Source organism: Macrotis lagotis, chromosome X (genome assembly GCF_037893015.1).
Source record: "Macrotis lagotis isolate mMagLag1 chromosome X, bilby.v1.9.chrom.fasta, whole genome shotgun sequence".
NCBI lineage: Eukaryota > Metazoa > Chordata > Mammalia > Peramelemorphia > Peramelidae > Macrotis > Macrotis lagotis.
The window spans coordinates 375,794,007-375,816,074 of record NC_133666.1 but is presented as its reverse complement, the minus strand read 5'-3'; the positions used below and the strand labels follow the sequence as shown (position 1 = coordinate 375,816,074).

Genomic DNA, 22,068 nt, shown 5'->3' with positions numbered 1-22,068 from the left:
TGGCAATTAAAACAGTTTATGATCTTTAGGGAATGATAGCAAAGGAGATGGCTAATGCCTCCTCTCTAGAGTCTTTTCCATTGATAAAATCTTATCAGTTTCTCATGTAGGAGCATTTGATAGTATCAAGCTCATTGTTAGGAAGAACTTTCTTTGGCTCATCAGTAGTTGTACCTATAACCATAGGAGCAGTTGCAGGGGTGCCTCTCCAATGGGATTACTTCCAAGGATGATAGATGTTGACAGTAAGCAGGAAGCATTGTCATTCTCAAGGCTCTTATGTTCAGGACCCTGATCTGTCTACATCTGGCTCTAAGGGAGAAACATGGTAGTAAAGATGGTTCCTAGTGTTTCCATTTTCCTCTTCTTTATGGTTCCCTGATATTTTAGCTATGTTGGCTAGCCTTCTTATCTGGAAGTTGATGGGATTAAAGAAATCTTCCCCACAGGATTTCTTTTCGAGGAAGATGGCCATAAAGCCTGGTCTGGCAGGGAAATTGACATTCTCAGATATTTTATGTTCATCTATCCCATAGTAGTAGTTAGATAGTATTAACCATTGATGGTGATGCCAACTTCTCCATCAAGTTTTCTTCCCTCAATTATGAAATATACCATGAACTTTGCTGTAATTAGGAAAATTCCATGTTATCTTTAATTCAACTTGAAATCAGAATAATCAGACACAAACAATTTCATATCCCCAAAACAGGAAGGTATTTTCAAAGGAAGATCATTATACCAAATCCTCTGAGTAATTAAAGGAATCATTAAGAACTCTATGAATCTCTAAACCTTGAAAAAGGTGACAAAGACTCAAGATAAATTCCAATCTCATATAATCACTCTGAAAGTTATTGCCCTGATCAATTAAGGATAAATAGCCACACTAGAGTCCAACAGAATTATTGCAACTTTGTTTATTTGAAATATGCTTTATTCTTAATCAATAAGGATTGTACTGGTAGAGAAAATAAGTAAATGTGAAAGCAAAATTTTAAAAGCTTTTCTTATTAACCAAAGTACTACATGGTTCCCTAATCAGGAGTTTTAAAAAAAAAAATTTAAAAATCTGTAGCAAGCTCAGGGTGAGAAGAACACATTACCATTAATTACTTTTCAATAGCAGTGGAAGTGTTTCAAGGTTGTCTGTTGCCTGCAGACTTTTTAGCTCCTTCGTGGAGTAGGTCACAAGGGAGGAATTTTTGAAGCAATACCAGAAGTGTACATAAAAAAATATCAATATGATGCATGACTGTAATCTCCTCTTTGCAGATGTTAATGCCTTGCTTGCTGCAATAAGAAAACAGGTGCCAAAATATCTGTCAAAGTCCTAGTGTACTTGTTGGTCAGCACCCAGGAAAAGAGGAAGAAATCAGGTATAAAAACTAGAGCCCCCTTTTGGATATAAATCTTTGTAGTGCAAGAATCCCTCCCAGATCTGAGGGAAAGTTTTAGATGTCCTTTAGTGCTCTTTTAGGTAAAGGATGAAATGCTATCATTGAAGCCAGCACTAGAATGTGTTCCAGAAGGGGGAAGAGAATTATTTTCCCGCCCGGGAAGGTCTTCTGTGATCCATCTGCTTGTAAATATAAAGTAAACAGCACTATTGAGGTGATTTGAGATATGAAACCAGTCCTTTTTAAGAGCAAGGGGAGTATATCCACAGATTTTTTTTTTTTTGGTATAATTCAAAGGCTATAGCAAAAGAAGAAAGAAGTAAAAGAAAATGCTATGTTTCCAACATAAAAATGTTAACAAGTTTTAAATCTTATCAGAATTAAAATTTAAGAACATAAGTAATGATGCAAAGAAGAATGAGAAGAGAACATTAATTAGGAAAAATATAAGCAGACAAAAAAAGAAAAATCTTTCTTTTATTGCATTATAAAGAACAACATACAAAAGAATATGTTTTAATTAGGGAGAAATACCTAGTACATTGCCTTGTATAATACTTAAATAAATACTTGTTGAACTGATTATTGATTTGAGTCATTATTAATAATAACAAGAAAATAGATAAATCAAAATGTAGTACAATTCTTTAATTTGAAAATCAGGCCTCTACTCCTTAATTTAATTTAATTTAAATATAATATAATTCCTTAATTCCTTCCACATGATAAAATGTAGAATTAAACAAGTAGTCTTATGTCATAGCAATGACAAAGAGGAAACTAACTATAAATGGAAACATCCTACTTACATTCAGAGTAATTCCATTAACTTTAGTTTGAGGCCAGGGTAGAAATAGAATGAGTCATTAGACTATTCTGATAGGGAATGATCTGAAGGAAAATATATTCTTTGGTGATGACACAAATTTTGTCTTTGGTCATGATTATAGGGAATTTCAAAATAATAAATTTAAAGCAACAAAATAATAATGTTTGTTAACTTCTATCTTTGTTAACTTTTACAGGAATATCTATAAACTAAATCTCCTTACTTTACCAAAAGGAAGATATTTCTATTAACATTCATTGTTTTTCAGATCCAAAATAAGGTTACCTTAATTAAGTATGTCCATATTAAAATTTGTTAAACCACTTCAATAACTTAAATATGAAAGATCATAGTATTAATACTTCTTGGTCTTTAGCAAAAAGACACTTTCTTGGTTCTACCATGATGTTCCCTAGTCTCTCCTTGAGACTATTTATTTTCATTATTATTAATTATTATTGTCATTATCCATAAAGATAACTCAATTATATTGTCAAAATCATGTTTTTTTTTTAATTTTAAGACTAAACAACCATTTATGACTTAGATGTAGCTAAAAATAATATTGATCAATTTCTTTTATTAGTCTTTTTATTAACCTATGAAAAATGGACTCATGTTTTTAAATATAATAAGAACATAATTTTAGGATTAAATCTTCATTCAACATATAAATTCTTCTTGTTTATTCGTTAGGTAATGCAGTGGATAGAGCAGAACTTAGGAAAACTTTAGTTCAAATCCATCTTCATCTACTTAGTAGTTACATGACTATGGACAATTCACTGAACATGTTTCCATGGGTTTCTTCACTTGTAAAATGGAGGTAATAACAGCACCTATATCACAGGGCACTTGTAAGAAAATAATGAAATAATATTTGTACCTGGTACAAAACAGGTGCCAGTAAATATGTATTTCCTTTTCTTCTTTGGTAAGTATAAAGAAAATACAAATATAGGTTAGGGTTAGGGTTACTCTTCAATGTTTAATGAAAACATTTGCCAAATTCCCCAAGGGATCTGATGGTAATCATAATAGATAACAACATCTTTATCTCACCTAAAGATAAATCAAAAAATGTGCAGTTAAAAAGAATTTCTGGAATGCTCATTATATTCCAGGGTAAGTGCTAGTGCAAAGTCAAAGGAAATTCTGCATTGAGTAACTCAGATTTAGAGTTTTATATTTCTTATTTGATTTGGTTTCCTTGTTTCTTTGTTTTCTGGCTTTGTTTGTGTGTTTAATGCCTGAGGCCCTTGAAGCAGGAGGAGTTGTATTCAAAATTTTAGAGGCTTGGTTTTCTGTGTGTCCATTGCTCTGAGAAATTTCAGATATGTTGGGAAAAGAAATGCCTACACCCACAGCAGTAGGCCACCCTGTGTTGTCAAATTCAAATAAAAACAAATCCTTTTGTGTTACATATTTATTTAAAAATTCACAAATGAACATTATCCATATTCAATTATTTTTATTTGCTGTGTCAAACAATTAACAATTTAATGTGTTTTGGCCTTCACTGATGATTTTTGTGGGTGGTTTAGAACCCATGGAGCTTGATTTAACATCTTTGGAAATTTCCAAATCCAATCCCTGAGAGGACAGAATGAGGACAGGTGTTTCATTCTTCTAGATTTAGTGTTTTGAGTATATGTCCAGAAGTAGGGATCTTAGTGTTCTGTGGCAAAGGAAGGTTGAAAGATTCTTTTGATGAATTAGACAGAATGGTAACAAATTTCAAGGAAGTAGTCCAGTAGGCAATACCCCAAAAATAGTTTCTCTTAAAAATTGTATTGAATAAAACCATCAAAGTTCCCCTGAACATGCTAATTATCATTATCATTCAAATGAACATTGTCCTATCAAATGTTACTATAGAGTCTCCAGGGATATGGAATCACAATTCCTTTGCTGACCATTTCCTAAAAAGTACATGGATATCTATAATGTCAAAAAACCTATTCTATCCTCTAAGGTGACTCAGTTCCAACTGGTTATGTCTTGGTATTAAGACTAATTTATTTCTTTTTTACCAGGAAAATGGGACCCAAAACCATTATACACATCTTTTTAAGCTAACAATATAGAAATCCATCAGCTACTTAGGGGTTTAATATTAGTTCCCAATCTTTGTACAAGGATATAATAAAGCAAATAATCTCATATGCTGGTGGAACAATTACTTGCTGTCCTTGAAGGAGATAACTTAAATTTTGGCTAAAAAAGACATTTTTCCATAATTACAAAAGTAATATCTTCCCTTGTCTCCTTCAAGTGAAGAAATTATTCTGAAAATAAATCCTTCCATTTGCATTGGCAATACTCCTCATTTCTCCCTTGACTGATTTTTTTTTCTCTACCTCTTCTTCCATGGTTCAAATCTTCATTTTCCTATTTTTTGGAAGTACTGACTAGTACTGATTTACTGTGTGATCTCAGTAGTACTGAAGAGTTACCAAATCACTACCCCCAATAATCAGAATTTTCTATTTACCACAGCAGACATCTTTGCAGGCTAATTGATCTATTTTTCGGGTTCATATTTTAGCCATGGTCATTAGACTCATGGATGGGTATTTCTCTCCCAAGGGTTCCAGAAAATTCTCCAATATTTCCTAACTTTCCACTTCCATTTTCTGTTTTAAAAGCTATATTTCCCAAAACTTCTCCAACTACATGTGTATGGTTATTTACCTGGGTCCAGATTATTTAAAGTTTAATATTGAGAACTCAGTAATTGAACTCATTTAAAAAATATTTGATAACTACATATTCTTTGCTTAATTTTTTATCTCACTGATGTAGGATAAGGATAAATACATCAATGAGAATAACAGTTCAGATTCAAATCCCTCCAAATTTATTCTATACAGTTTTTCCCCAGTAACCTTATATATTGACAGACTACTTCTAGATCTCTTGAAATTTCATGAATATAAAGAGACCTTATGGATTCTCTTACTTATTCCTTTTTTGCTGCTATATAAAAGGCTTTTCTCTTTTCCCAGAATTCGTTTTTCTAGCTTTTCTATCTTTTCTAGCTTTCCTAGATTCCTAAATTTAATTTCTTTGTTAATAGCATGCCTATAACTTTCTTTGGAGACAGTGATATTTCATCATTCCTAGTCAAATGGCATATCAGGGGTATGAGGGGAGAGAGTTGGGAAGGTAGAATAGAGCATATTTATAAGAGTTCATTAGTTTTAGGAGTTTTGCTGGAGCAACTTAATACTCTAATGCAATCATCTAAATTCATTTTTCTGATAGGAAATGTCTTGCACTTTTTTTTTCATTGTTTAATTGTAGATTTTAAGAATTAACCCTGATGATGTTATTGTCTAGATTAAGAAAAACAAAAAAATAAATAAACAAAAACTATCCTAACACCCTAAGTGACTTCAGCTGGGAAAATATTTAAGTATTCTAACTTGCATTATTTTTTATCATATCTTCCTTCAAATGGAGTCAGGATTCAGGGTAGATAGTAAAAATAGTTTATTTACTATATTTTTTCTTAAATTCTTTTGACTTATTCTTATGTCAAATAATGTAGAAATGAGCAGTTATGAGCAGTATGAATTGTCTTGTTTGCATTTCAATGAATCTTTCTCCTTCAAATAAAATAACTATATATTCATTGTTTACTACCCAGAATTAACAGATAAGAAAATAAGATTTAATGATAAATATAGACCTATGCATTCATAGACTTAGAAGTTAGAAGGGACATAAGGGGTCCTCTAGTTCAAATCCTTCATTTCAGAGATGAACAAACAAGTGTATAGAGTTTATTCCATGGTCTTTAAGTTACATAGCCAGTTATTGTTAAAAACGTTGCAAAAAAGATAATGAACCACATTGGCTTTTGTCTAATTTTTTTTTTTACTTTTTCATGAATAATGAATTCCTGTCCTCCATGGTTGAAACTAGTTTCCTGCATAATCCATTCAGTGAAGACAGCCTGATACACTATAGTTTTAAATACTTATCATCTCTCTTATTTTAAATAGGCATTCTAATATGCATGGCAGCATTTTGTAGTGGCAAAGAATTGGAGATTGAGGGGATGCCCATCAATTGGGACATGGTTAAACAAATTATGATAGATGAATCCTATGGTACATGAATAATATCAAATACTAATATTCTATAAGAAATTATATATGATCAGACTCTATAGAAGCATGGAATGAGTTACAGGATCTGATACTGAGCAAAGGGAGCAGAAACAAGAGAACATTTTACATATGAACAACAATATTGTGAGATGATCAACTTTGATGGATGCAACTCCTCTCAACAGTTCAGTGAGTTCAGACAAATCAAGTAAACAGGCTATGCACAATGCTAGCCCTACCCAAAGGAAGAAAAAACAAAACTAAGGAAAGTAAAAATAAACCAAAAAACCCTTCTGAATCTGATGAATATTGCATTCACTTATTTTGAAATATTTTCTTCATTTTTAATTTTACAATTTTTCTCCCATTCTTGCTTCCCTCTTCCCACCCTCCACAGAAAGCATTCCATTATTTTTTTTTACATTGTTTCCAGGGCATACATTGTTCTCAGTTGAATGAAATGAGAGAGAAATCATATCCTTAAGGAAGAAAAATAAAATATGAGATAGCAATATTACAGAAAACAATGTTTTGTTTTCTAATCTGAAGGTAATAGTTTTTTGTCTTTGTTCAAACTCCTCAATTCTGGATACAGATGGCATTCCCGATCACAGATTAACCAAAATATTCCTTGGTTGTAGCACTGATGGAATGAGCAAGTCCATCAAGGTTGTTCATCACCCCCTTATTGCTGGTAGGGTATACAATGTTTTTCTCGTTCTGTTCATCTCACTCTGCATCAGTTCATGCAAATCCTTCCAGGCTTCCTGGAATTCCCATCACTCCTTATTTCTTATAGAACAATAGTGTTCCATGACATACAGATACCACATATTGTTAAGCCATTTCCAAATTGAAGGACATTCATTTAATTTCCAATTCTTTGCTACCACATACAGGACTGCTATGAATATTTTTGTGCAAGTGATGTTCTTACTTTTTCATCATCTCTTCAATGTATAGACCCAGTGGTGGTATTGTGCATTTTTGTTGCCCTTTAGGCATAATTCCAAATTGCTCTCCAGAAAGTTGGGATGAGTTCACAGTTCCACCAACAATGTATTAATGTCTCTGATTTCCCACATTCCTTCCAACATTGATCATTGTCCTTTCTGGTAATATTGGCCAGTCTGAGAGGTGTGAGGTGGTATTTCATAGATGCTTTAATTTGCAGTTCTCTAATAAGTAATTATTTGGAGCAATTTTTATATGGCTATGGATTGCTTTGACTTCCTCATCTGTAAATTGCCTTTGCATATCGTTTGACCATTTTTCAATTGGGGAATGATATATTTTTTTTTAATTTAACTCAGTTCTCTGTATATTTTAGAAATGAATGCTTTGTCAGAAATAATAATTGCAAAAATTGTTTCCTAATTTACTACATTTCTTTTGATCTTCATTACAATTTTTTTTTTCCTGTGGAATAGCTTTTTAATTTTGTATAATCAAAATTATCTAGTTTTTTGTTTTTTTTTTTTTAGTAATGTGCTCCATCTCTTGCTTGATCATGAACTGCTTCCCTTTCCAGTGGTCTGACAGGGAAGCTACTCATTGATATTCTAGTTTGCTTATATAATATTGTTTTTTTTTTATGTCTAGATCTTGTATTTATTTTGATCTTATCTTGGTATAGACTATGAGGTGTTGGTCTCATCTAAGTTTCTTCCATACTAACTTCTAATTTTACCAACAGTTTTTATTGGAGAGAGTTTTTATCCCAATAGTTGGACTCTTTGGGTTTATCAAACAGCAGATTACTGAAACCATTTCCTGATATTGCAACTAGTCTACTCCACTGATCAATCACTCTATATCTTAGCCAATACCAGACAGTTTTGATGACTGATGCTTTATAGTATAATTTTAGATCTGGGAAGGCTAAGTCACCTTCTTCTGTACTGTTTTTCATTGAATCCCTGGAATTTCTTGACTTTAAAGTCTATATAAATTTATTTACAACTTTTTTTAACTTGTTGCAGTAGGGATTTTGGGGGAATTTTGATTGGTAGGGCACTAAACAAGTTGCTTAGTTTTGGTTGAATTGTCATTTTTATATATTAGCTTGACCTATCAATGAGCAGTAGATGTTTGCCCAGTTACTTAAATTGTTTTCAAAAAGTTTTTGAGTCTGCCTTGGCACGTAGACTCCCACATATTTTATATTGTCTGAGGTTACTTTCTTTTTTTTTTTAATGTATTGAAGTTTTAATTGAGCATAATTAAAACTAAAAAGCAAGCATTTATTCAGATCCAGATTAGGACTTGTAAGTCCAAGAAAAGAGTATTTTAATGAAACAAATACAGTGACTCCTCTCTTCCCCCCTTCAATTATGGAAAAGGTAAGATCAAAAAGAAACTCATTTAACTTTCTTTACTCCTGAGAGGGTTGGAAATCTTAGTTCCCTTTGAAAATGGGATCATTCCAGTGTATTAAGAGTTAAATGTAGTAGAATTATACATTTTTCTGTTTAATATTAATAACAGGGTCTAAGAGCATTTAGTGTCTCAGGGTCAGTCATGGTATTAATTGTGTCAAAAGAGCTTAATACCCATCCATGTCCAGAGGTGAAAGAACACATACAGTGGAATGGTCATCGGCAAGAGAAGACTTTTACAGCAGAGGCTGCTTGTGCTGGTGCAACTGTGGGAGAAGTGTTCATTTGTAGAAGCTGAGTAAAACAATCCAGCTAAAGAAATCAGGAGAACAAGCACAGTCAGTGTGGGCAGAGACAGAAACATTTTCTTGACTGTTTATCTTTCCCTCCTCCAATGTATGATTCCTTAATAGAAATTGAGTACTCGTGTTATTTTTCTTCCTGTTGCTTATTCTGGTGGATCATTCTTGCTGCCTGTATCATATTAGGAATGCCATCGACGACTGGATAAGCAATTCTTAATTCTTCATTAATCAGTTCATTTGTTGACATTTCATACTTCTTTTTGCTCGACTCTGAGGCCCAGGGCAGGGGGCGGCAGGGCGCCCTCCTTGCTGGATCCCTGGCCTCGCGGTCCTGGCAGATCCCACTGGAGCCCTTCTTCCCAGCGCGGTCACTTGGGGTCCCTCCTGGAACGCAGGCGGTCTCCCGCCCTGCTCGCTGCAGCCACGTGCATGTCAGGGCAGGCCCAGAGCCAGCCCTCCCGCAGCCCTCCCTCAGCCCTCCCGCAGCCCTCCCGCAGCCCTCCCGCAGCCCTCCCGCAGCCCTCCTGAAGGCAAGACCAGGCCAGTCTTGCTGCCTCTAGGCCATGGGCGGGGCGGCCCCGAGCTGTGCTGGGGGCCGGCCCCTGAAGTTACTTTCAATGGGATTTCTCTTTCTAGCTCTTTCTGCTGTATCTTGATAACCATGTTTAGAAATGCGGATTATTTATGAGGATTTATTTTATATCCTGCTACTTTGCTAAAGGTGTTAATTATTTTAGTAGTTTTTAGCTGATTTTTTGGGATTCTCTAGGTATAACATTACGTCATTTGCAAAGAGAGTTTTGTCTCTTCCTTCACATTTCTAATTCCTTCAATTTCTTTTTCTTCTCTTATTGCTGAAGCTAACATTTTTTAATACAATATTAAATAGCAGTGTTGATAATGGTCATCCTTGTTTCACCCCTGATCTTATTGGGAATACTTCTACCTATCCCCATTGCATATAATGCTTGTCGATGGTTTCAGATAGGTAATGCTTATTATTCTTATGAACAATCCATTTATTTCTACACTCTCTAGTATTTGTAGTAGAAATGGCTGCTGTATTTTGTCAAAATCTTTTTCAGCATCTATTGATATGATGGTTTCTGATTATTGATATATTTAATTATACTAATAGTTTTCCTAATACTGAACCAACCCTGCTTTCCTGAGATAATTCCTACATTATCATAATATATTATTCTAGTGATAACTTGTTTTAAACCTCTTGCTAACATTTTATTGCAGATTTTTGCATTTACATTCATCAGAGAGATAGGTTTATAATTTTCTATCTCTTTTTTTAACTCTTCCTGTTTTAAGTATTAGCACCATATTGGTGTCATAGGAAATATTTAGGCAGAGTTCCATCTTCACCTCGTTTTCCAAAGAGATTTTCTATAATTAGAACCAGTTGTTTCTTAAATATTTGATAGAATTCACTTGTGCATCCATCTGGCCCTGGAGATTTTTTTCTTGGGGAGTTCAATAATGCCTTGTTGAATTTCTCTTTCTGAGATAGGGTTATTTAGGTTTGTAATTTTCTCTTCAGTTAACCTAGGCAATTTATATTTTTGAAAAATATTCATCCATTTTACTTATAGTGTCAAATTTTTTGGCATAGAGTTGAGCAAAATATTCCCGAATTATTACTTTAATTTCCACCTTTTTCATTTATGAAACTAGCAACTTGGTTTTCTGCATTCTTTTTTTACATGAAAATTGATCAGAGGTTTACCAATTTTATTGTTTTTTGCATAAAATCAACTATTGGTTTTATTAGCTCAATAGTTTTCTTGCTTTCAATTTTATTAATTTTTCCTTTAACTTTAAGAATTTCTAGCTTGGTATTTAATTGGGGGTTTTTAATTTCTTCTTTCTCTAATTTTTACTTGCATATTTAGTTCATTGATTTCCTCTTTCTCTAATTTATTCATGATAGCATTTAAAGATATAATATATCTACTGACAGTTGCCTTGAGTATATCCCATAGGCTTTGGTATGTTCTTTCATTATTTTCATTATCTAGGATGAAAAATTAATTCTTTCTATAATTTGTTGCTTGATCCACCCATTCTTTAAAATCAGGTTCTTTGGTTTGCAATTAGTTCTGGGTCTCTATCTCCCTGGTTTAGTACTGCATATAATTATTATTGCATTACAATCTGAGAAAGATGTATTAACTATATTTGACTTTCTGAAATTGATCATTAGATTTTTATGCCCTAGTACAATGTCAATTTTTGTGTAAGTGCCATGTACTGCAGAAAAAAACATATATTCCTTTCTATCCCCATTCAATTTTGTCCATAGGTCTATCATATCTAGGTTTTCTAACAATCTATTTACCTCCTTAACTTCCTTCTTGTTTATTTTATGATTCGATTTATCTAAATCTGAGCACGGAATTTGAAGTCTCCCACTAGAAGAGTTTTGTTGTGTATGTCTTCCTGTAGTTCTTTCAAATTTCCTCTAAGATTTTAGATGATATACTATTTGGTGCATAGATATTTATTATTGAAATTATTTTATAATCTATGGTAGCTTGTAGGAGGATATAGTTTCCTTCTTTATCACTTTTATCACTATTTTTGCAGCTGCTTTGCCTGAAATGAGTATTGCTACCACTGCTTTTTTCCCTTCATCTGAAGCAAAATATATTTTGCTCAAACCTTTTCCCTTTACTCTATATGCAAGGCACTCCTTCAATTGAGTTTCTTGTAAGCAGCATATTGTAGAATTCTGGATTTTAATCCATTCTGCTACTTGCTTACTTTTTAAGGGCAAATTTATTCCATTCACAATCAAAGTTCTAATCACTACCTCTTTATTGCCCTCCATGGCAGCTTTCTTCTGTTTGTATTTTTCCCTCTTTTTCCGCTTTATCCATATTCCCCTTCATTTTGTTTCTGAATACCACCACCTTCAGTTTGTTTGTCCTCTTATATCAACCCCCTTTCTTTTCCCTTTCCCTTTTCCCCCCTCTTCCCTTCCTTCTGTTAATTCCCGTTTTGCTCTGCCTCCCTCTCCCCCCTCCCCTTTCCCCCTTTTTAATGCTTGAAATGTAAGTTAAGTTTCTTAACTTAACTGAGTGTGTCTAAGTTAAATTTAAGTCAAGTCTGATGAGATGAAGATTCAGGTGGTTCTCATTTCCTCCCTTCTTCCCCTCAATTACAATAGGTCTTTTGTACCTCTTGATGTAATGATATTTACCACATTTAGTCTCGCATCTTCTTATGAAGGATGCATTGCTCTTAAATCACTCTATCTGAGTCATAGAAAAATTATGAGTGTCCATAACTTCTAAGTGTATATTCTCTCTAATTGAGTTACATTTCTCAAGAGTTATGAGACTATTTCTCCCAAATAGGTATGTAGCCACTTTCAAGTTATTGGATAGCAGTTTTTTTCTCTACCTTTTTTTAACCTTTTCATATATCTCATGAAACTCCTGTTTGATATCCAAATCTTCTATTAAGCTCTGGTTTTGTCATCAGGAATTGTTGGAAGTCTTCCATTTCATTAAATGTTCATCTTTTCCCCCTGAAAGAGAAGGCTAGCTTTGACAGATAGTGGATTCTTGGCTCCCTTACTCTTAGGAATATTTCATTCCAAGCCATTTATTCTCTTAATGTTTCTGTGGCCAGGTCCTGTGTAATCCTTACTGTGGCTTCTTGGTATTTAATTTTTTTTTCTTTCTGCATGCTTGCAGAATTTATTCTTTAGTCTGATTGTTTTGGATTTTTGGCCACAACATTCCCTGGTGTTTTCCTTTTAGGATCTCCTTCTGCAGGGGATCGATATATTCTTTCAATACTCATTTTGCCCTCTGCTTCCATGATATTGGGGCAATTTTCCATCAATAAGTCCTGGAATATTAAGTCCAGGCTTTTTTTTCTCTTCAGTGATTTCAGGAAGACCTATAATTCTCAGATTCTCCCTTCTTGATGTATTCTCAAGGTCAGTGGTTTTGCTGATGAGGTATTTTACATTTTCTTCTTTTTTTTTTCATTCTTTTGGTTTTGTTAAATGTAATCTTGTTGTCTCATTAAGTCTTTACTTTCCACATAATCTAGTCTTTTTTCTAGAGAAGAAGAGTTCTCTTCATTTATCTTTTGCAACTACTTTTCCAGTTGGTTTATTCTATATTTGCAGGAGTTTTCCATTTGCCTAAGTTTAGTTTTGAGAGTGTCATTTTCTTTTTGCATCTGCCCAATTGATATTAGAAAAATTGTTTTCATTTTGTATTTTTCCAATAGTTTTTCCAAGGTTTTATTTTCTTGTTGCAAGATGTTAATTTCTCTTGCAAGGTATTAATTTTCTCTTGAGTTTCTTTTCCCAGGTTTTGCAATTGACTTTTTTTTTAGGTTTTTGTAAGGCAAATGGGGTTAAGTGGCTTGCCCAAGGCCACACAGCTAGGTAATTATTAAGTGTCTGAGACCAGATTTGAACCCAGGTACTCCTGACTCCAAGGCTGGTGCTTTATCCACTATGCCACCTAGCCACCCACTCCAATTAACTTTTAAACTTTTTCCTGATTTCTTCAAGGAAGTCTTTCTGGTCTGGAGTCCAGTTCCTATTCTCCTTAGCAGTACTAGATGTCTATGGGTTAAAATCTGCTTTCTTCTTTCTATTTCTCCATGGGCCATTACTCTGTCCTTTCTTCATCTTTCTAGGATCGTGTGTTGGGCAGGGGCTGGCTCTCAGAGGTTTGCTTTGGAAGATCCTAGAGGCTTTGTTCACTTGGCTTAGTAATTCTAAGTGCTGGCCAGTAGGGGCCTCTGGTTACTTTCTTGGGGCCCTCAGTGTCAGGGACTGTGTTGACCTTGAACACTGTACTGGCCCCTGGGGGAGGGAGTTAATCACTTGAGTGAATGCTGTTGAAGGTGCCTTAGCCTGAGGGGATAATGGGTTGTTTGTTGTTTGTTCTGGGCAAAGGACTCCACTGAAAGTGTGGAGCTCAGATCCCTGGCCAAGTTGGTTGTTTTCCAGGCCTATGATGAATCTCTACTCTGGAACTCACTCTCCTGTATCTCCTCTCCCCACTGGCCATAGACTCGGTAGCTAAAGTTGGATCTCGTACCTGATAAACACCAATTACCCCATGTCTGAGACTGGTTCTCTGGCTTCTCCCAGCTACTGTTCCAGCACTCATCCTTTGCTCTCATCTCCCCATCCACCAGTTCATCCACAGTCCCCTAAGATAAACCTTCTTGGTAGGTGTTCCTCTCCTAGCTTCTCTTTATCAGTTTTGTTAATCAAATTTCTGTTAAGAGGTTTCTTTCACATTGTTTCTGACGGGGAAGAGGGCAACACAGTGCCTGTCTTCTCTCTAACATCTTGGCCAGAACTGTTCTGCATTCAATTTTTTTAAAAAATATTTATTATATATATCTTTCACTTTTTTTGAGTTTGATCTTTTGCAAGGCAAGGGGGTTTAATGGCTTGCCCAGGGCCAGTGCTCTATCCACTGCACCACCTAGCTGTATATTTCTTTCACTTAATCCTAATTCCTAATCCCAAAAATGACTAATCAGTAAACATGTTTAACACAAATATGTATATGCAACATTAATTTCATTGTTTGACCCAGGAGGGCAGGAGGATAGGAAGAGAGGGTGGAAGGAAATTTTGCAACTCAAAAATATGCCTATGTATATAGATAAATATTGAAAAACTTTAATAATATGTATTTGAAAAAATAAAATATCCATTAAAAAAGAAAAAAGACATTCTGATACTGAATTTTTTTAGAATGAAGTAACCTTTTCACAATTCACTATGGAAAAATAGTCAACCAAATACCTAAATATTAACTATTATTAACTTCTAAATCATGAAATTGAATGAAGGAAGAGATGCATGTTTATTTCAATACAAATGATTTCTTTTATAATCTTATATATTTATATCATGTTATTTAAAATATTAAGAGAATTGTGTATATGGTTCCACTGATGACCAGATTGTTCCATGACACACAGAAAAGTTTAGAACCTTTGATCTAAATGGAATAAATATTTAAAGGATAAAAAATATTGTGAAAGCAATGTGATTTATATGTGACTGACAACCTTAACCAATAATGTCAATCAAAAAATCAGTAATAAATTCAGTCAGATAGTTATAAAACAAGAAGTGGTTCCCTCTTATGTCTAAGAAGAAAAAAAGTTAACTTTTTAAAAATCTTTCCAGCAGTTTTCAAACATTAAAAATAATACAATGATAAATAGAGCATTGGACCAGAAATCAGGAAGTCCTGAATTAAAATCTAGTCTTATACATTAATTAAATGTTTGATCCTGGCTGTCACTTAATGTCTCTTTGATTCAGTTTTCTCAAATGTTAAACTGAGATAATACGAGCACCTATCTCAAGGGTTTTTTGGTGAGGATTAAAAATGAAAATATTTGTTAAAGACACATAGCATTGTACCTGACAGATCATAGGGCCTATCTGTCTATCTATCAATCTATCTATCCATCTATATTTTTATATATCCATATATCAAATACATATATATATATATATACCTATATGCATATATAATACACACATATACATAATACATATATACATACATATATATATATATATATATATATATATATATATATATATATGACCAGAACTCTTCACTGTCTCATGTAGTGTCCCTGCTATTCCAAGCCTCGGTGGTTGAAAGTAACATGCAAATAGGCAAATATGTTCAGAACAGGGAATATCTGGTAAATGATCATCTGTCTCTGTGGCAAATCCAGAGTGACTATGACTTAGGAAAATCCTAGGAAGGTGCCTAAATATAAGCAAATAAATGCCTTGGCTAATATAACAATTTGAGATCAGTTTTCTTTACAACTGAACCATAATATTTTAATACCTTCTCTTCAAACTCAGTTCTCTGCTCTGTTTTGTCCTCCATGTATAAGAAAACTAATGTTGAAGAAAGATGATGAACTAAAAACAAAGAATGAAAATCATATATATTTGGATGCATCATTGAAGAAATTTGTTTTGCTTGATTTATGTTTTTTCTTTTTCTTTTTTCATTTAATCTCTCCATTTGGTGGGAATAAATCATTTTTAAATTGAATGAAATTATAAAAAATATTTAAATTTCTTGAGGTCATAGACTATTTTTCTTGTTTACATTTTATATCTTCAGTACTTAGTCCACTGATACATATTAAGAACTCCTCATTCATTTGATTATTCATTCTTTCTTGTTTCTGTTCCCCTTCAAAATTTCTCTGGGCTTTGCAACCTTAATACACATGATTTATCACCATGAACTCTGCAATCCAGCCAAAATGTGCTACTTTTTCCAGAATAAGCATAACATTTCATCTCTTCTTTTCATGTTTTACTTTCCCCATGCTTTTCCATAAATTTCCTATTTGGAATTCTATCTCCTCTTATATCAGTATTATGGTATCCTTCATGAAGATAATTATAATTATTTTAATTATAAATTATATATAATTTGTTTATTTATTTATTTATTTATTTTGCAAGGCAAATGGGGTAAAGTGGCATGCCCAAGGCCACACATCTAGGTAATTATTAAGTGTCTGAGACCGGATTTGAACCCAGATACTCCTGACTCCAGGGCCAGTCCTCTATCCACTATGCCACCTAGCCTCCCCTAGAATGCTATATTTGGAGTCAGAAGACTTTTTTTTATTCAAATTCTTTTTTTTTTTAAGTTTTTGTAAGGAAATGGGGTTAAGTGGCTTGCCCAAGGCCACACAGCTAGGTAATTATTAAGGGTCTGAGGTCAGATTTGAACTCAGGTACTCCTGACTCCAGGACTGGTACTCTATCCACTGCACCACCTAGCCTCCCCACTGCGCCATCTATCCTCCCCTATATATAATTTAAATAGAATTTATATAGAATTTTTAATTATAATTTATAACTCATCCCCCAAAATTTACTCAACATTTACTTTGTAAATAATTTATAAGTACATATGTGTATATTCATGTATGTCTTCACATAAACATATATACAGTAGCTGTATTGAATATATACATGGCTAGCTAGATGGATAGAGCATCAACCTTGGAGTCAGAAGAACAGCAATTTGAATTCAGTCTCAGACATTTGACACTTACTAGCTGTGTGACCTTGGACAAGTCACTTAATCCTGATTGCCTCTAATCCAGGCCCATCTCCAGTCATTCTGATTTATAGCTGACCACTGGACACAGAGGATTCTGGCATAGAAAATGAGGCTTGTGACCTAGCATAGCACCCCCTCACTCAAATCCAATTCATATGCTTGTCATGGCATCATCATCCTGATATGATCTTCAAGAGTGAAGGACAGACATCATTAGTGTATATACACACTCATATTCCCACACATATCTGTGCCCATATTTTTGTCCTAGAAAAGATTCTAAAATTTTTGGATAATCAAGTGCATTTTGTCTTTTTTTTCTTTGAATCTCAATAGCTCCACATCTTTGTGAGCATATATTAGGAAACATAAATATATGCTAAATGAATGACCAGTCTATTAAATCTATATTTGTAGACTTAGGCTTAATGAAGCTATTCTTCAGAAGGCAATTAGATGTAATGAAAAGAATCCAATCTCTGGAAATAGAGGTACTAAGTTCAAATTATGATTACTATGGTAAAAGATTTAGCTACTGTATAAATGAGGGACTTGGACTAGATGTTCTAAAATTACTCTTGAAATTTTAAATGTAAAATTGTTTGTTAAATTATTAGTTTTGTTCAAACCTGTCTGACTTTGTAACATGGTGTACACCTAAAGGGGTTTTTATGAACTCCCACTAGATTTAATTCAATCTATACTCAAAAGTATGTCCTTTAGCTGTGGTGCCAGATATTTGCTCTATTTGCTTTTGTTTTTCTTGTTGTTTTTTTTTTTTGCAAGGCAAATGGGGTTAAGAGGCTTGCCTACGGACACAGAGCTAGGTAATTATTAAGTGTCTGAGGGCAGATTTGAACTCAGGTACTCCTGACTCCAGTTCTGGTGCTCTATACAATGGGCCACCTAGCCACCCCATCTATTTGCTTTTTGAAGCTGCTGCTTTTACTGATAGTGTGTTGACTACTCATCAAGCTTTGATTCAACTATGTCCTATCCTCTGAGAATAGACAACAACATGGGTTCCGTAATCTTCAGTCCCAGCTCTTCAATTTTCTTATTACAAAATTTGGTTTCCTTCTCCTGGCCTGGAAGAGCCCTGATCACTGTCAATAAGCCCTAGGGGGCCACTGAAGAGGAGTAACAATAGCAGAAGGGGAGCCAACAGCAACAGCAGATATGGAAGCAACAGCTGCCTGCCTGCCTCTGCATTCCCCTCCTGGACATTCATTTGAATGCAGCAGTTAAGCCAACTTGGGCAATCAATAAACATTCTGTATCAGGAAGCCAAAAAAATGTTTAAATTGTACTTTAAAAATGAATCAAAAGGATTAACAACTTTCTGTGGTCTAAACAACAGTTTTGGTGTTTAACTCTGGTTCAAGTAGTTCAAGTGAGAGAAGCAAAATAGGTTCAATATGGAATATAAAATCAAAACTAAGTGGAAGATTTTGTGTTTTTTCCTTCTTTGTTTCTTTTTCTTTTGCACAGTGCTTTTAACAAGTCTAACAATCATTTGTCGATGACAGTCATGATTCTTGAATTCTAGTTTAGTCTCTATGATCTTTGCTAAGTCACTCAATTTTTCTCATCCTAATTTCTCTTATATGTACAATAAAAGAGTATAAATAGATCAATTTTCTCTGAAGTAATTTGCAGATTTTGAAACACTCCTATAGTCATGACACTAAGGCTTTTCAATAACTAGTGTGAAAATAAAAATACCAGTGGGCAGATAACTTTTTTGGATTTTTTTCAAGATCATATTGCTATCTGAGAAAGGATTTACTTTCTTTAAGTTCTGAATGACTTATACAATCCTGTAATATATCTCACTCTTCCATTCCTTCCTATCTTGCTTGTCCTCAAAGTGTAATTGTACACAGCACCAAAGTTTTAGCATGGAAAGCAGAAAATTGATATTCATTATTAGTCCATGAAACTCATGTCCTAATAGGATTTGGTTATACTTACCTGAAATGAATGCAAAACAATGTAATCTTCAATCTGTCTCCATAAATCAAAGCTCAATTTCTATGTTATTTATTTGAAAAGACAGACATTATACTTTAGGATATGCAGTTCATAGAGATTGTAGATTCACTATTGTTTCCCTTCATGTCAGTGCTCTTGGAAATATATCTGTAATGTGAATATTAAAATCTATTTGTCATTCATACCCTGAAATTGTTTCAAGATAAAAGATTTACCAAAATATGAGAGTTCCTTCAAACTCTGGACTTTGTTCAAAAGAAAAACTCTAAAAATTCTGGCAGAACCAAACTGAATCAACTTGAGCATGGTCCTCTCTGTTATTTCTTTATATCTCTAAGAATCAGAGTCTCACAAAACTGGTACATATTTTGTTAGCATCATAATACTATCAAATCATGAAATCATTATGAACATATAGCATATATGGATTTCAGCAAAACACTTGACAAATTTCTCCCATTACATTTGTATAACTAATTATTATGCTTTAAAGGAGAATACAGTTCAATGGATTCAGAATCACTTGAATGGTTGGAGTCTCATATTTTTGACTACATGAATTATATCCCTTGTGTATTTTTCCAGGGCTTGTCCTGTGATCTCACATTGTTAACATGTTTTTATCAACAGAGGAATGTAAAGATGGAAAATAATGAATATTAATATGATTAAAAATACAGTTAAATAATATTTTGATATTAGAATAGAAATTGAAAAAGATCTTGAAAAGAGAAAATGTCAAAATTTTATATTGAAAAAATTAAGCATTATGTAGCGCAATATAAAAAATCTGATAACAGGATAGAAGAATTATACCTACTATATACCTAATTTCATTAGGAAAAAAATCTATTAGCTAAATTGAATGGATAATAATATTAAGATGATTCAATGATGTGATAATATAATAGAAAAATATGTATATAATACTGGACTACATATTGATTGTTTTACTATCACTGTTTTGATCAGATGACATCTAGAATACTGAGCTCAGGTTCCAATATCAGATTTCAGAAAAAAATTGAGAGAATGAAGAAGGTTCAAAAGAGAGTGATCATAATAATAAAAATAATTAAAACCATTCCTCATGAAAACTGAAAGAAGGAACTAAGTATTTTTATAACAGGTGTTACATTAGGAATTTTCTAAGTTCCATTCTTAGTTTGGAAAAGTTCATACTCAATAATTTTCAGCAAAAAGACATACATTGGAAAATGTTTTCTAATTAAATACATTTGTGGATATATGTTTGCATGTATAATACAAACTCAATAAGTAAATACACAAGGTATTTTATGAGCAAAGATAAATTAACTTCTGTCAATCATGTTTCATTCCAATGTCTATCTTTTCTCCTGTTGTCTTTTACATTATCTTAAAATTATTTTAAGATTATAGCAATATTTGCTTTGTTACCCCAAAAGTTCATTTGAATATAGTTAAGAATTATAACGAAAAAAAGTTCAGCAGCGGCTAGGTGGCATAGTGGATAAAGCACTCGCCTTGGAATCAGGAGTACCTGGGTTTAAATCTGGTCTCAGACATTTAATAATTACCTAGCTGTGTGGCCTTGGGCAAGCCACTTAACCCCATTTGCCTTGCCAAAAAGCTAAAAATTTCACAGAGAGTTACTTTGATAATAACTTAAAATTTTCAGTATTACATTATTCCTTTATTAAGGCTTTTAACTAGGCAAAGTTTTTTTTTTTTTTAAAGATAGTTGTGTTGAGTATGGAAAGAGTTAACAATATATAGAAAGGAATTCTCCTTACATCACCTAATGCATTACCTTAAATATAGGCATAAATCTCATTCATACTACTCTTTACATATTTGAAAGCCCTAAAGGGACCAATAAATCCATCCTGAGTAATACCATACATTTATGGCTCACAGTTCTATATTTCTACACTTGGTTTTCTTTCTATTTACTTTTTCCCTTAATTACCTAGTCAAACATTTATGTCCTAGTGGTCTCAGCTTAATTAAAACACTGAGATCTCGATAACACTGAGTCCAAAGAGTCAGAAGAGATTATCAAGTTCACGTTTTGCTGCAAAGGGAAGGGTAAGGACTTCAGGTTAGATTGATGGCTAATAGAGAAAGAACAAATTGATTAATAAAAAGATTCCCTGGGATAAAATATTTGAAGTCTGTAGTTCAGAAGAATAAATGATTTCCAATCCTCCAGAAATATATATATATATATATATATATACATACATATATATATATATGTCTAATAATTCTAAATAGATGTTCTAGACCATATCTCTATGCATGAACTTATTCTCATATAAGCTTTGTATGTGGGAAGGAATGGGGCTGAAAGAGGTGCTATTATATGGACACAGGTCTAGTACCCTTACCAAACTGAAAGCAGTAACTTACTTGTTAAGTATATTTAAGAATTTTATTGACACTAAGAACAACAAAATCTTTTAAAGTCTAATATAATCTTAACATATCTACATTATACTTATTAAGATCACCACATATTTCCAATTGGAAAGCTCTTTTCTTGTTTTGCTCCCAGTTCATATTTTACATGTAAACATACTATAAGCTGAGACTCTAGAGGGCTTTAAAACAACTGTTTGAGTAGCAATAACGGTTTCATTTAAACTACAGAATTACCCTTGAGTGTACCCGAACTGCATTCTCTCTCCCTAATGAACTAATTTAATCATTATTCCAGTAAAATGTTGTTGGGTTATATTTTCCCATGAGAAAATATTTTTTAATGTTTATTAAGTGCAGTTCTCATTGCTTTTTAGTTAATACACCTTTGTCTTCAAATAACTACTGCTGCGTCAAATGTTGATAAAAATATTTATTTAATTATTATTACTTATTATTTTCATGAGTACTATAGAAAAATTTACTGTGCTTAACTGATCTTTACAATCACTCT

General features: G+C 33.3%; 2 protein-coding genes across 2 annotated transcripts in view; one reads left to right on the top strand and one right to left on the bottom strand.

Moving 5' to 3' along the window:
* Positions 1–2,918: 2,918 nt before the first annotated feature.
* On the bottom strand, positions 2,919–9,163 carry LOC141501208 (phosphatidylinositol N-acetylglucosaminyltransferase subunit Y-like). The gene has a single exon (XM_074205001.1). It carries the CDS (start codon positions 9,087–9,089, stop codon positions 8,883–8,885), a length of 207 nt encoding a protein of 68 aa, XP_074061102.1. The 5' UTR covers positions 9,090–9,163; the 3' UTR covers positions 2,919–8,882.
* A 4,972-nt stretch (positions 9,164–14,135) lies between these two features.
* Positions 14,136–22,068, top strand: part of LOC141499152 (uncharacterized) — a 54,584-nt gene continuing 46,651 nt past the window's right edge. The window contains 1 exon segment of the mRNA XM_074202037.1: positions 14,136–14,247. Within this exon segment, the coding sequence (XP_074058138.1) occupies positions 14,136–14,247 (112 nt within the window).